The sequence below is a fragment of the Dipodomys merriami genome, unplaced genomic scaffold (genome assembly GCF_024711535.1).
Source record: "Dipodomys merriami isolate MVZ:Mamm:240054 unplaced genomic scaffold, mDipMer1.0.p SCAF_7, whole genome shotgun sequence".
NCBI classification, from domain to species: domain Eukaryota; kingdom Metazoa; phylum Chordata; class Mammalia; order Rodentia; family Heteromyidae; genus Dipodomys; species Dipodomys merriami.
Genome location: NW_027206290.1, coordinates 15,101,500 through 15,118,333, shown reverse-complemented (window position 1 = coordinate 15,118,333; position 16,834 = coordinate 15,101,500). Strand labels below are relative to the sequence as shown.

Genomic DNA, 16,834 nt, shown 5'->3' with positions numbered 1-16,834 from the left:
CTGTGACTCAAGTGGTAGAGTGCTAGCCTTGAGCTGAAGAGCTGAGGGACAGCGCCCAGGCCCAGAGTTCAGGCCCCACAACCGGACCCCCCCCCCCAAAAAAAAAACAATTAGTCAAAAACAGAGTAACAGAGAACAGATGGGCTTATTCATTTTAGGAATAGTGTAGACTTTTAATTCATATCTGGTATGAAGATCCATATAAGACACAAGCAAATAAACTAGAATTAGACTGTGGACATGAAAAATAAAAAGCAATGCAATTAAAAATAAATGAACAGGCGCAGGTTTCCAGTTTTTTGATAGTAATTATTACCATATGTTGAGCACTATTTCAAATACTTTCTATGGTCTTCAAACTTTAAATCCACATATCTATGAAGAGCATTATCTGCTAAGGATGACTGCTACATAAATGTTACATATGACAGAATTTTGTTCTTATTTTACAGATTCAGGATGGCAGCTGGCATAAGGCAAAGTTCCTTTTTCACACCCAGGACCCTAATCAACTCCCAGTAGTTGAAATACAAAAACTTCCTCATCTCAAAACAGAACGAAAATATTACATTGAAAGCAGTTCTGTATGCTTTCTCTAGTCTCTGGATTCATTTAGAATTCATACTGTTGGCCAGGTAATTGCTACAGAGAGAAAAATATAGACAGAATGATGCTGTCATTCATTATGAAATGCACAAAATAAAGACATTGGCTAAATCTTAAAGAATCTCAGGAAGAAAAGACTTCCTCCTAAAAAGGAGAAAAGGCATTTTTAAAAGATTATGATTGATAAAGTATTTAATTCTTTAAAAAATTTATTGAGCTGAACTTTTTAAAAGAATTCCTTAGTTGTTTATAAACTTGGAATTTTTCAGGGTAATTCTATATTTTTTTGTCTGAGAGCAAAGTACCCATTAGACAGCTGGAGATACAGAACACTGTGGAGCAATACTGGCTAATGCTCCCAAATGTGCAATGTTTCTGTCTAAAAATTGTAAGCCACAGTCTAATATGTCTCATTTTCCCAAACACTAAGCTGTATTCAGGTCCCCCATGGGCATGTACATCTTAGCTGATGGTACACTACCTCTTATGTGTTGCCGTTTTGTGTTGCTTGGTGCTCTTTCTAAACAAGGTGCTTGTGGCTTTCATAATCTATTTTATTTCTTTCTGCATCTTTGTCATTAAGAGTGTATGTACTGGTTACATCAAGATATGTTTCGATGTTAGTACTTATTTTACTTTTTTCAGTCCCACATACTTAGTAACAAATAAAACAATTATTTATGTGAAGTTGTTGTTTTATTTTAAAATTCTCTTCATACATATGGAATTAAAGCCAGGCCATTGTTACCTACATGTATACACAAGAGAATAGGGGATTTTCTTTTGTTTTATCTTTTAAGTTGTTGTAAAAAAATTACTTTAGGCCAGCTACATCAGTAGTAGGTTTAAGTTACAAGTTAGAGGTTGTGATATATTGTTACAAAAATCCATGATCATCTGGAATGATATTTTGTGTATATATTTTGTAAAGTTTTAATTCAGCAAATATTTTGAAATTGCTGCTGTTTTAAATTATAAAACACTTATTTCTGCTTTGTAGGAAATATATGTGGTGTAGGAGTCATTGATTTTAATTGTTCTTAGTGTTAATGTATTGGTACTTAAAAGAAATTTATTTTACCAGTCTTCAAAGAAACATCCAGGAAAAAAAATCTTTTGCCACTGGGCTCAACCAGTTCATTCAGTCTTCCCTTGTTTTCAGAGAACTACTAAATCAATTTAAAAGAAAATATTATATATCTTGCTATATTGAAAAGCATGCTTATCTCTTATAAACATACCTTTAGTCACAGCAAACCACAGTTACTTGTCTATAATTAAAAATGTGTTCTAAATCATTCTGGTGTTATTTGTTTTATTTTGTTACCATAGGCTTCTATTACTTTTGATAACCCCTTTGATATCTTATACTCTCTCTCTCTCTCTCTCTCTCTCTCTCTCTCTCTCTCTCTCTCTCTCTCTCTCTCTATATATATATATATATATATATATATATATATATATATATATATCTGGTCTATTTTTCTATTTTTACAAAATAAGGCCATAATACAGAAATAAACTTTACCAAGATGGTCAAATGACTATGGTGTCAACACTATGCAGTGGAGAAAAAAAAAGTCTATTCAGCAAATAGGCCTGAGGAAACTGCAAAAGAAGTTAGACTTTTCTTACCTTACATCTAATAAAAAATTAAACTGAAAAGGAATCAAATATCTATATGTCAGAGTGAAAATTCTAAAACTATTAGAAGAAAAATTGGAAAAAATTTTCATGATATTGAATTTTACAATGATTTCTTAGAATAACACCCAAAACAGTCAACTAGAGAAAATGATAAATTCAACTACATTGAAAAAAACTTGTACATTAAAGGATACTATCAAGAAAGTAGAATCAGGGCTGGGAAGGTGGCTTAGTGATAGAGTGCTCGCCTTGCATGCATGAGGCCCTGGGTTCGATTCCTCCACATAAGCAGAAAAAGCTGAAGTGGTGCTGTGGCTCAAGTGGTACAGTGCTAGCCTTGAGCTGAAGAGCTGAGGGATAGCATGCAGGCCTAGAGTTCAGGCCCATGCCGGAGGGGAAGAAGGGGGAGAGGGGAGGGGGGGGAGGGGGAGGAGGTGGAGGAGGGGGAGGGGGGAGGGGGAGGAGGGGGAGGAGGGGGGAGGGGGAGGAGGGGGAGTAGGAAAGAGAAAGAAAGTAGAATCTAAGCCAGGCACCTAAACTACTCTGGAAGCTGAGAACTGGAAGCTGTGGTTCAAAGCCAGCCCAGGAAAAAAAGCCCATGAGACATTTATCTTCATTTAACCACCAAAAAGCCAAAAGTAGAGCTATGGCCCAAGGTATACAGCACTAGCCTTGAGCAAAAATGCTCAGGGACAGTGACCAAGCATTGATTTCAGGCCCAGGACTAGTGCAAAAACAGGGAGGAAGGGAGGGAGGGAGGGAGGGAGGAAGGAAGGAAGGAAGGAAGGAAGGAAGGAAGGAAGGAAGGAAGGAAGGAAGGAAGGAAGGAAGGAGAGAGGAAGGAAAGATGAAGGAAGGAAGGAGAAAGGAAGGAGAGAAGGAAGAAGGGAAAGAGAGAGGAATCTGATGCTAATTCCTGGTTGTTAGTGTCAGAGTTGAATTGAATTTTTGGACATCCAAGTTGGTGTCTGAAAAATTAGTTGTACTAGAAAATACCTTAGAATTATACCCATCAGGATGGTTGTTATGTGAAGAATATATGCATGGAGAGAGAAAATAAAAATAATTCACAAAGAAATCAAAAGCTCTATGCATAGCTGATGGAAATATAAAATGCTAGGGCACTGTGGAAAACAGTGGTAGTTCCATATCATCCAACAATTTTATTTCTAGGTGATTACCCAAAAGAACTGAAAGCAGGGACTCAAATAGGTACCCATACACCAGTATTGATAGAAGCATTAGTCACAATAGCTCAGAGGTAGAAACAGCCCAAAAAATAATCTACACATGAATGGATAAGCAAAATATAGTATGTTCACACAGTAGAATATTGTTCAGTCTTTTGAAACAATAAAATGCTGATATATGCTAAACTATGAATAAACGTTCAAAATACTAAGCCAAGTGATACTAATCCACACATAAAATGACAAATATTGCAAGATTCCATTCATGTTTCAATTTATTCACTTGAGATTACAAGTGGCAGGAACAGGAAGGGAATTAGCTAATTCCCTTCCCATTCCTCTGGGATGATAACCAAGTTCTAGAGATGGCTGTGTAAAGAAATGTGCCAGTGCCACTGATTAAAATAATTGATCTTGTTATGTATGTTTTATGTATAATTTAAAATAAGGGGTACAGCAAAGATGTCAGATTGCCTGTTTGAAGAAGATTCGTGTTTTTAGAGATTGATTCTAAATGAAAAGACCATATATCTATATTTAGTTTCATAGATACATGCATCTAGTTTCAGTCTATGTGCTAAACTTTCTATTCCAAAAGTGATAATTTTGTTCAGCGACATGGTATTTCTAGATAATACTTAAGAAATATATCTAGGCCAGCTACTTAAGAGGTAGACACTGGAGGGTTGGATTGCAGTTCCAGGCCAGTTTGCACAAACAGCCCTAGACCGTGTCTAAAAATAAACTAAAACAAAAAAGAGGAGGTGGGGATAGGGGGCATGGCTAAAGTGGTAGAGCACTTGCTAGAGCAGGAAGCTCAGAGTTCAAGTCCCCATTACCACCAGACACAAAAAGAATTTTATAGAGAGAGAACAGAAAAACTATGTTTTTAAGTGTGTCTTGAAATACTAAATTTAAAGCACATCAAATTAAACATAAATGTTTAGTACCGTGATAAAGAACATTCTGAAGACTAGTGTGTGGTTAGGTTATATTATCCATTGTCTCAGTTTCCTCACTGTTAAATGAAGAAAGTAAAAGTACTTATTTCATTTGGTTGTTGAATGGATTAAAAAATAAGCATGGAAATTTACTTAACAATGCCTGACACAAAGTAACCATTCTGCAAACATTGATTGCTATTCATCATCATCATCATCATCATCATCATCATCATCATCATCATCATCAAAGATTTGATTGTTCCATGATAAGTATCACCAAAGAAGTTGGTTTTTAATACCTTAATGTAATTATTTATCTGTTTCAATAAGGATACAGGTTGACCCATTGTTGCAATGAGATGTACAAGACACTATGTTGAAAACTGGAAAGGGGGTGGGGGGAGTTGGAGAGGTGGGGAAAGGATGGTAAGGGGAAAAAAAAGGAGAGGTAACAATGCTGGATAGGAAGTGAACTCATTGCCTTATTCATGTAATTGTAACTCCTCTGTACAGTATCTTTACAATAAATATATATAATAAAGGAAGAAAAGAAAAATAAATAAGAAATTATCTGATCTAAAGGCATGCCATCCTCATGTTTTATAAATGCATATATTGAATATAAACCTTCTTTTAAAATGTAGTGTATATATACTTTATATATATTAAACTTACATGTATATAAAACTGAAAATTGTACCTAGCTTTTCTCCTCATTCTTGTATAATAATTTAGAAATTATTGTAGTCCTCATAAGTATCACAGGTAATTTCTATCCTATAAAACCATAGAAGGAAATGATACTTAAAGGCAGGAAATCTGATTCATCTCAACCTTCCCATTCAACGTTTTGGTTACTTGAAAAATGACACTAATTGTTTCCCTATCTCTAAGGAAAGGTATTTGTTGTTTTTCTTTCTTTCTTTTTTACAAGAGGGAGAAATGTTTAAATATCTTAATTATTGCAGATTCACCTGTTTGTTTCCCATTTTCCTTTCTGTGTCATTTGTTGCATGCAGCTAACCAGGTAATAAATTGATCAATGAAGTGAGAAAGGGAAGAAAGAGACCATCCCTAATTTTTAGCATTTGCTCATTTCTATGGTGTAAATACTCTTACTGAGCTGATTTAATGCTATAAATCTGACATTAACTAAACACAGAGATAGGAAGAAATGCATACAGTTCCTCTGACAAACTAGTCCAAGCCAGCTCCAGAACACCATTACTTGCATCAACCTGTTATATTACTCTATCATTATAAAGTGTCCCTTTTCGATTTAACAATCTTATTTGCTTTAATGTTTATTTTTTTTGACTATTAGTATAATTTTACCAGTTTTCTTTTGGCTAGTGTCTTTCTGGCATTTTTTTGTCCTTTCACTTTTTAACCTTTCTCCATAGTTATGTGGGGGTTCTGCTTGTTTGCTTGTACTGAGTGGTATTCTATGCAAGTACATTTACACTTGAGTCATGCCCTCATTCTTCTTTATTTTTCTTTTGAGATAAGGGTCTCAACTAGTTTTGCGTAGGCTGGTCACGAATCCCCAATCCCCTTGACTCTCAACTCCCTGTGATTACAAGCATAGACCACTATGCCTAGCTATAGCTGTGTTTTTACTCAGCCCACTTTATTAATTTTAAACTGATTTAGAGTATTTAGTTAGCAACTTAGTGCAATTAATATATTTAGATTTAAAACTGTTAAATGAGTACTTTTTTCATTTTCTTGTCTTTAATTTGTTTCTCCCCACCCTCTTCCATCTCTTTTCTTCCTCAGTTGTTAGTAACATATTTTTATCATTATATTTTCCCCATTTTGGCTTTTTGTGTTAAATTACTTTTTTATCTTTTTAATAAATAAAAAAGGCCTAAAGACTAAAACATCTTTGACTTTATAGAAGATATATAATGAGTATTTTTCCACAGTTACTGCACTTTTATTTCATTCATCTCTCTCTGACTTGAGGATATTATTTTTCATTACTTTTTTTTTCTGGTACTTGGTCTTGAACTTAGGTCCTCAAGCTCTTACTTGGCCTCTTCAATCACAACTGGCTCCAAATCTTGATTCTCAAATCTCAATCACCTAAGTAGCTAGGATTATAAGCAAAAGATATGGGCACCAGGCTGTAATGTTTTTGTTGTGTATGTAGGTAAAACTTTGCAGGATATTGTTATTTAGTAATATACTGAAAAAAATGTTTCAGTATAAAACATGTACCCTATCTTCCTTAATTATAATACTTTCATTAGAGATAATTTACTTTCTACTACTTCCCAGGAAGTATTATTTTTAATGTGAATATACTAGTAACAAAAATCTCTCACTTTTTTATTTGCCTAAAAACACATCTATTTGTCCACAGGATATTTTTTCCTTATCTCTATAGTAGTCCAGATTTCTATTTACTTTCTTGTAAAGATGTTACTTCATTGTCCTCTAGCTTCCGTCATTTGTGTTACCAGCTTTAAGTTTTATATTTGATCATTTGATAATATTGCGTCTCTTTTCTTCACTTTTAATATTATTTTGCCCATTGTTTTTTAGTTGTTGTACTACTGTGTAGGTGGATTATATTTCTCTGTAATTATTTACTTGAGATTTAAAGTGCTTTGGAAAACTGTTACTTAATTTCTCCAGTAAGATTCAATAAGTTTTTGCACAAGATTTCTTCAAATATTACTGTAGGTATTTGTTCTTTCTTTCTGCAACTTGGATTACAGATATTTCAGACATATTTATGTTGTCATATATTCTATGCTCTTATCAATATATTTTCTCTTCTCTCTTTTCAAACGTGTTTATCTCATTGCTAACCTTACTTGTCCTTCTGTCATTTTCTTTATATTTGTGTCGCTACCGCCTCGGCCGGTAATGACGACGCGACACCGGACTCTTCTCTCTGCAGTTTATTCAGGACCTTTGAGTAATCTTCTGACCCCAACCCCGGGGAGAATTCCCCACAGCCTTAAATACCCGCTGGGTAGCCAACCCTGATACGCCACGTGGGAACCGCCAATAGGTTCAGGTGCACAGAAGCAAGCCAGATTCTTTGCCTTAGCCATATCAGGAGTTGTTTACCACGAGAGCACTCGCCATCGGGAAGGCGGAGGGCGGAAGCCGGCGCCATCTTCCAGGTGCGGCCTCTCGCAGCTCTCTACAGTTCCCCCTTTTTTGTTTAAAGAACACAGATGAGAACAGAGGTCTGATCCCTGTTGTGCAATTGCAAGGACTGCATACAAGCCTTCTCCCAGAGGGTACCTTCTCTAGGGATGACTCAGCCTGTCCATTGATTCGTTTTTCACAAGGACGGGAAAAGGCGAATCGAACCCGTGTGCAATCAAACATGCTCTCCTCGAGGGCAAAACTCATGCCTCTCGACTGCAGTACTTTGGCTTTGCAATCTGTGCTCATTGTTTTAGGGTGGCAAGCCACGCTTAGGGGGACTGACCTGCTCCAATGACTGTAAAGGCTTGGATAACCATGGCTGCACTGCGACGCTGAGAACCTCTAATTTGGCAAATGCACCACAGACATACCAAGGAGGCTAACACCAGGAGGCCTATCAGGGCTCCCAAACCCGCCCCCTCCTTGAGATGATTCATAGCAGCGGAGATCCATGAAGATAACCCCTCCGCCAATCCGGCATCCACTCGGGTCGAGTTCACCATGACGATGGCAACCCTGAGCTGTTCCATCAGGCTGTCAAACTCCCCAGTTCAATTACCTAAAAGATAACTAGACAACTGTTTAGACAAATTTGCAGCGTTTTTTAAATAGGTTTTTTCCTGGGCCTGAACTCTGGGCCTGGGCGCTGTCCCTCAGCTCTTCAGCTCAAGGCCAGCGCTCTACCACTTGAGTCACAGCGTCACTTCCGGCTTTTTTCATTTCTTTTTGCTTATGTGGTGCTGAGGAATCGAACTCAGAGCCTCGAGCATGCAAGGCAAGTGCTCTACCACTAAGCCATCTTCCCAGCCCCCTTTCTTCTGGGTTAATTGCACCACAGCAGCAGCTAATCCAGCATTAGTTAGTGGTCCGCCCAGCTCTCTGCAAACTTTCATCCATGCTTCTAGTCCCCTATTCTTATATGGGGTTATGGCGGCTCTGCATTCCTTAGTGCACTGCTCGTAAACAAGCCGTTTAATTAATGGCATGGCTGTGTCTGGTTCACCAAAAATTCTGCCAGCGGCCTCAACCATACGAGCAACAAAGTCCGAAAACGGCTCCATAGAGCCCTGCAGGATTTTGGTGAGATTGCCACTCACCTCGCCTTTATTTGGTAAGGCCTTCCATGCCTTTATGCCAATTTTATTGATTTGTTCATAAACTTGGACCGGGTAGCCTATCTGCTGATTGGCGAATCTCCCCTGTCCAAGCAGCATATCTCTGTCCCAAGCTGGGTTTCCCCCAGCCTGATTGGCCGCAGCCTCTTCACTAGCAAATTCAATCAAAAAGGCCTTCCAATCTAAATACTGACCTGGGCTCAAACAAGCTCGTGCGAGCCCACTCCAATCACCGGGTGTCATGCAGTGTCTGTTTAGGGCCTCCACCTGGGCTACAGTAAAGGAGGCTGTGATTCCGTATGTCCACACAGACTCAGCTAAAGATTTTATAACCTTAAAATCTAAGGGTTCATGATACCGCTGTCCCTGTGGATCCTGAAATATTGGACAGGCTAGATGTAACTCGGTTCTGACCGCTTTCCACACGCCTGGGCTGAAAGAACAGCCGGGGCTGTCACTTCCAGGGTCCTCCGCATAGAGCGGAGGGGCAGAAGGTGTGGGGCGGTGCACGGAGGGCGTGCATTCGTCTTTATCTGGGTCCTCTCTCTCCTTCCATTTCCTCCTCTTTCTTATCTTTGTTTTTTCTATTTGTTCTATGATTGATTGTAATTCCTCTGAGTCTGTAGACTCAGAGGTCTCTAGTTCGGCAAAATCAGGGCATGACCCCCCCTGCTCTCCTCCTTTTCGCTGTCTGCCCTTTCTGATCTTTCTTCCTGCAGCATTTCTAAGGCGGCCTGACCATTCTCTACCGCCTCACTGCAACGCTGGTCCTCGAGACAGCCTCTTATCAGTTTCCATATTGGTCTCACTCCGCTCTTAAGCGTTCCTTGTTCAGAGGCAAAATCTAGGTCCCTCCCTAGTTTCTCCCAAGAGGCCACCGTGAGGCTTCCAGAGACAGCGAACCATGGGGCAACGGTGTCACATTCATTCAAAAATCTCTCTAAAGTACTCTTTTTTATTTTTAACTTTTTTGAGTGCAGTAGCTCATTGAGAGCCAAAAAAATTGGGTGCGAAAAAGAAGCGCCCATGTTTCAAACATTTAAAGCTGGTAAACAAGCTTTTACTTTCACTTTTGGCTACTCTACTGACTAGCCCCGGGTTCTCACTCTCTCTTTATCTACCGAGAAGAGCAAAAATCCCCCCGCTCTTGTGGCGGATTCCCCTTTTACTTGGGAACTTACTCCCCGCTCTTGTGGCGGATTCCCCTTTTACCTGGGGACTTATCCCCGCTCTTGTGGCGGATTCCCCTTTTACCTGGGAACTTACCGGTGCACCACCCTGACCACAGAGAGTTCTGAGTCCTCGTTGGGGTTGTGGCTGAGTCCCCGTACGGGCCACCACGTGTCGCTACCGCCTCGGCCGGTAATGACGACGCGACACCAGACTCTTCTCTCTGCAGTTTATTCAGGACCTTTTAGTAATCTTCTGACCCCAACCCCGGGGAGAATTCCCCACAGCCTTAAATACCCGCTGGGTAGCCAACCCTGATACGCCACGTGGGAACCGCCAATAGGTTCAGGTGCACAGAAGCAAGCCAGATTCTTTGCCTTAGCCATATCAGGAGTTGTTTACCACGAGAGCACTCGCCATCGGGAAGGCGGAGGGTGGAAGCCGGCGCCATCTTCCAGGTGCGGCCTCTCGCAGCTCTCTACATATTTGCTTGTCTAATGAGATGTATCACAAATCTCTGAATTCTTAATTTTACATACATAAGAATTATATCATTTCATGGATTCCGATTCCTTAGGGAAATTTTCCATCTTATATATAAAATCATAACTGACTGAAACTCCTTAGCTGATTATCCCAATACCTGTATATTGTAAAAAAAAAAAAACAAAAAAAAACAAAAAACTACTCAGTTTGCCTATATTCTTTTTCTTTGAGTTTCCCTTCATTTACTCTCATTTCCTGGTATACTAACATCTTTTGTTAAATGTCAGATACTATGTGGAAAAAAAAACCTACAGAAACTGAATGATAATAGTTCCTTTTCAAGAGAACTTAATTTCCCTTTGGTAAGCAGTTGGACTTACTGAGTTAAGATAGTTTAAGACTGAGCTTCTGAGAACTAGGGTTTTTTTTTCCTAGTTTTTCTTTTACTACTACCTTTCACTTTTTTCTTAGACAATCACTTTCATGGAGTAGACTTTCAGGTGGCTCAACTGAAGGGTGGTTATAAGGATCCTGTCCTTTCTCAGCCATGAACTCCAAATTTCATGTCTTTCTTTTTATTACTTTCACTAGCCTTGGAGACTGCCAAAGGTTCTCAAAAATTACTTTTGCTAAGCAATTTCCCCTAGGAAAAAAAGTGTGGCAGAAGGTCCTGTGTATTTTCATTTATTTCCTTCATCATACCTAGTCCTCTAAATATGGTCAGTGAAGAGGTACACTGAATCTCTCAAAGACATATTTTTATAGTTATACACATTTTATAGTTGCTCTTATATTTGTTCTGACATTCTGACATGTGCAGTTCTGTCCCAATTAGATACAGAAGTTTCATTACCTTTTTTTTTTTTTCTTGCCTGTCATGGGTCTTGAACTCTGGGGCCTGGGCACTGTCCCTGAGCTCTTCAGCTCAAGGCTAGCCCTCTACCACTTAAGCCACAATTTCACTTTCGGTTTTCTGGTGTTAATTGGAGATAAGTGTCATGGACTTTCCTGCTGGGGCTGTCTTTGAACTGCAATCCTCAGATCTCAGGCTCCCGAGTAGCTAGGATTACAGGCATGAGCCACCGGCGCCTGGCTTTCATTACTTTTAATAAAGGATAAAAATTCATTCCCTCCAGTCCATGCTTTAGTGGTTATAGAGATTATATTCAACTCAAGCCAGGCTTTGGTTGTTTTTTATCCCCAGGTTGGCATAGGCTGTGATCCTCCTGTGTAGTTGGGATGACAGGCCCATATCACCAGGTCTAGCTTTATTGGTTGAGATAGTTTTTCAAACTTTTTGCCAGGGCTAGCCTTGAACTTAAAGCATATTTTCTCTAGATATGGAATTTCTAGTTGCATTTTAAGCACTTTTGATATGTCAATCTGATATCTTCTGACTTCCAATATTCCAATATTTTTATGAGAAACTAACCATTACTCATACTGTTTTTCCTCACTTATGATACATTGTTTTTCTCTTCCTTCAAGATATTTTTTTCATTTTGGTTTCCAGAATCTTATCCAAACTTAAGTGTAACCAGCCCTATATCCTCACAGATTTACGTTTTTCACCTGTAATACCTTGTGTAATGTTAATTTTATCACTGTAACAGCAAAAATATTTGCATCAAAATAATTACACATGGACACAAAGCCATCCGTCAAAAGTAAAACATATGAATTCACAAATTCTACTGAAAATACATTTTTCTCACCCACAAAATAGTTTAAGTATATTGAGCATAGTTTAAGCCTCGTGTGAAACGTTAATTTTTAAGAACTATAAAATTTCTACCAAATATACTTTTTATAGAGGCAGAGTTACCATGAAACTAATAAACTCAGCTTAGGTTATTTTTCATATAGAAACCTTAAATTATAGGAGCTTCACGTTTCACAAATCCTGGGTCTGATTTTTGCCTTGAAAGTAAAAAATGTTGTACTTTTGTTTGCTTATTGGATAACCTTGTGATTAAAAAAAAAAAAAAAAAACAGGAAAGGCTGCTTGTGGCACAGAAATAAGCTACGCAGTAGAAACATAGAGTTTGGCAGTAGGCACTTTGGCAGAGCTCATGCTCTGACTAAAATGTGTGAATTTAGCTCTCCCACACAAAACTAGCAGCTTTTATAGTTTCAAAAATAAGTGTAAATTAAGCCTTCAATGTACATAGAGTGTCCTGCCCTGTGAAAGTGTAACTTTTTCCTCATGACCTATATAGTCATTGGCTATGATAGGCATGATGAAGTCTTTTTCACCTCACCTTGGATACACAATTATGGAATCTGTGTATGTTGGATGCAGAGCTCTGATAGAGTTCAAAGTCAAGTTTGAAAAAATGGCACCTCTATTAAGAGCAACTGATGGAGAATCTGAGCTATCAAATTGGCTGTACCAAGTGATATTTTTAGGAATACTCACAAGTACAAAAAACAAATCTAAATAACCACACATCAAAAAATAATTTTATGTAATCAAGAATCTACTTCAGGAAAATCTTACAGTTCAAATGCTCAACGCTTTTTATTCTTGAAGCAAACACTGGAAACTCAGTTTCAGGAAAAAGTCTTCACTCAAGGATAAATATCTTCTTCAACTATTAGTAAATAAAAGCTTTCTTTGGACTTTACTGGAATTGCATTCAAGTTTTTCACTTGAATGTTTCAATTTATAAAAGAAGTTAAATTATTTAATAATATAACTGCTTAGTATCACATAAAACATTCACAGTTGATATAATTTTAATTATTTCCAAATATTTTCTACATAACTTTTTCCTGCAATGAAAAAAAGTGTTGTACAAAACTTACTGAGTAGATGCTAACAAGTTTGGTTTAATAATTATAAGTGAGAAAGTAAGAGAACTAGGTCATTTTTTATAGGGTGGCTTCATATCGAAGTATTATTGTAAGTAATAAAAGGTGCTACTTTTAGGGCTTGTTTTTAAATAATAATAATAATGTTTTAGAAGATTTTTTCTAAAACAGAAATCTAAATATAAACCTTTCTAGAAATCTATTTCACATATTCCCTATAGCAAATCCTTTGTTTTCTATCAGGTCCTGAAATCCTATAAACAGTAATGACCCCAATGGTTAGATTTTTCTAAAGGCTCATCAACTAAGATTGAACCTCTCAAATCATGGTATAGTTATTTGGCTTAAATAATGCTTTACCAGTAATAGCTCCAGTCACTCCTTTAGAAACAAGTTCATCCAAGCCAGGTGCTAGTGGTTCACACCATTAATACTAGCTACCCAGAAGGCTGAGATCTGAGATTCTGGTTGAAAGCTAACTCAGGCAGAAAAAAATTCTTGTGACTCTTAAAAGATGAAGTGGTACTGTGGCTCAAATGGAAGAGTGCCAACCTTGAGTATAAATGCTAAAGGACCATGCCTGACCAAGCCCAGTACTGTCTGTCACAAAAAGAAATTTTAAAAGCTCATGCAATTTACAATATGAGTTGATCTCATGCTTAAAAAGAATCATACCCAAGCTGGGGGCTGGTGGCTCATGCCTGTAATCCTAGCTACTCAGGCTGAGATCTGAGGATCACAGTTCAAAGCTAGTCCAGGCAGGAAAGTCCATGAGACTCTTATCTTCAATAAACCACTAGAAAAGCGAGAGTGGTGCTGTGGCTCAAGTAGTAGAGCGCTTCCCTTGGACTGACAAGCTCAGGGACAGCACCCAAGCCCAGAGTTCAAGCCCCATGATCAACAACAACAATAAAAAAAGAATCATACCCAGAACCACCTGGTGGGTTTTTTCCATGACCATTTATGCCAGTGCCCTGACCATAAAACATATGATCAAGAAATGCGTTGGAATCTTTATCACTGTCCTTGGTGAATTGACATTTGATCTGGATATGATTTTCATGTATGCTCTTCCATTTCTTATCAGAATACACACCAGCCTTTTCTATCTGCTGTTCCTTGAACATACTTTGTTTTCACTCATTTCTCTGGAAAGTTTTTTTGACCTTGTTCTCCTTGTGAACTTGTTAGCATATGTCAAATTTGCTATCAAGAAACCTTTCCTAACTTTTCCCATTAATGAATATCTACCACTTTCATCTTAGGTTACATTTATATTCTAACACTTCAGTATTTTGTGCATTTTACAATTCTCGCTCCTCATTTAACTGTGAGTTCCATAAAGGCAAACAGTATGTATATTTTAATGCATAATCACTGCATAGCACAATGCAAGATTCGTAAGTGCTCAAGTCCTCCATGTCTTCACATTTCATTGTCAATTGTTTGTTAGGCACCATGATCTCAATAAGTCAAGTTGAGCAAACAACAAAAACAACAACAAAAATAAAATAGTAGGGTCCCTATGCTCAAGGAACTTACTAAGAAGGGAAGAAATTGATGTTAATACAATGGTATGAATGAATATGTTATATATGAATATGTTCTAAAAGCTCTGAAGTCTCCATTCCTACTCATATGCAACTCTGCCATCCTAGGCTGAGTGCAATAGAACTGGATAGTCAAAGAATGCTCCCTTACAGAAGTAGTACTTGACTTGCTTCTGAAGGATGAATAAGTAGACATGGGTCTGGAGTGAAAATAAAGGCCAGAATATAAGTGATCTTTGCAGGAATATAATAATGAGTTAGGTTTTGTCCTAAGATCAACAATTAAGTGCTGAATGTTTTAAAAAGAGATGATTGACATCATTAGACTTGAAGTTGTAAAGATGATTGGATTCTAGTTTGGAGAATGGATTGGAAATACAAATCTTCACTAGATTAACAAACTAATAATTAACCTAATATGTTTATCTAGTTCTTGCATATTCATTTAATATTAACTATTTAACTGACATTTTAATTTTAATAACAACTTATGTCTAATTAAAAGATAGTATGTGGCATATCTGCAATTCCAAATTTTCTGATGGCTACATTTAAAAAATACAATGAAACAGAGAAAGCTCATTTCAATTACACATACACACACATATAACCTCATTTGACATATTTCACATTTATATTTTTATATATGTCATATTTTATATATATATCATATATCATACTTCAAGAATAATCAATCAATATTAAAGTATTGTTAATAAGATATTTTTCATTCTTTTTATACTCAGTCTTCCTGTATTTTATACTTAGAGCATTTGTCAATTCAGATAACCACATTTCAAGAGCTTAGTAGTCATTGTGGCCAATGGCTGCCATATTGTATTGTAAAGTACAGTTATACTGACTTCACCCAGTGGTTCCCAAACCGCATCACCCCAAGGTTATAAATATAATAAAATCTTTAGGTCTCCTGGAAATTTTTGAGCAATTTTATGAGAAGCCCAGAAGGAAAGACACTTTAAACTCATTCAAATAATTTCAGAAAATCCTTTTCATAGATTATTGTTGACAAGTTTAATCTCAAGGGTCCAATTACCAAAATATATACTACTAAAGAACTAGCCTCCTCCTAGGGTCCCCAGATCCAATGGTGAAAATGTCCTCTTCATAAAAGGAAAATCTGAGAAACCCCTAGAAAAGGCCGTTGTATTCTCTTTTAGTTAAGAAATGAAAGCCTGAGTAGTAGAGGAATGCTAATGGAGTCAGCGAGCAGAATGCAGGGATAGAATCTCTGAAAGCACCCTTTTATATTCCACATTACCCTGTGAAAGGACCTGGGTAATGATAGTCCATCATGACTCTAGGCAAGTGCAGAAGCAGTATGGTTATCCCAATGTCTGCACAAGGAGTCAGAATATCACCAAGTAAGCTGGTAACTATGCATGCAGATTTGCTTGAAACTATTCTCTACCCTTCCTTCTATCCAACGAGCTATGAAAGACAACAACTCTTGGGGAAACAGATGGGAAGTGCAGAGGGAGTAACCTGGGAGGTATACTCTCTTTATAGGATAAATTGGGCCTAATAGAACTCAGATTTTAATACCACATGCTTTCTGCCAAAATTCTATTATTCTATTATCAATGAAGTCACAAGCCAACACCTTGATTTTTATACTCTTTTTCTTACTTTTTAAATTTTTTGTCAATACTAATGTTTTGAACCCAGAGGTTCACACTTAGTAGACCAGTGCTCTACCACTTCAGCTACACTCCCAGCCCTGTTCTTTTGGATAGTTATGGATAGTTATTTTGGAGATAGAATCTTATAGAATGTTCCACCCAAGCTGGCCTCAAACCACAATCTTTCAGATCTCAGCCTCCTGAGTAGCTAAAATTACAGGTGTGAGCCATTTTTCAAATATGAATTACTTCTATGCTTATTGACCATCAAAAAGGAATGCAAGATACAGGGGGGTAATAATGAGAAGTGTTATTCCATAAAATAATTGTTAAAGGTATAATTTATAATACAGAAAAAAGTTAGTTGCCAAAACAAATAATTTTAAATGAGAATTAGTAGAGTACTTACAAAGAGATAAGAAAGAATATTAGAAACCGGTAGCAATAATAAGCTGTGTGGAAACCATAAATTAAGAAAAAAAACAGTTACAAATCAGTCAA

At 37.4% G+C, this 16,834-nt stretch overlaps 1 protein-coding gene across 1 annotated transcript in view; it reads left to right on the top strand.

Annotated features, from left to right (window-relative positions):
• Nucleotides 1–1,129, top strand: part of Col24a1 (collagen type XXIV alpha 1 chain) — a 286,389-nt gene extending 285,260 nt beyond the window's left edge. Inside the window, exon 59 of the mRNA XM_070007045.1 lies at nt 453–1,129. Coding sequence (XP_069863146.1) covers nt 453–599 — 147 coding nt within the window. The 3' untranslated portion in view covers nt 600–1,129. The remainder of the gene's footprint in view (nt 1–452) is intronic.
• The last annotated feature ends 15,705 nt before the right edge of the window (nt 1,130–16,834 follow it).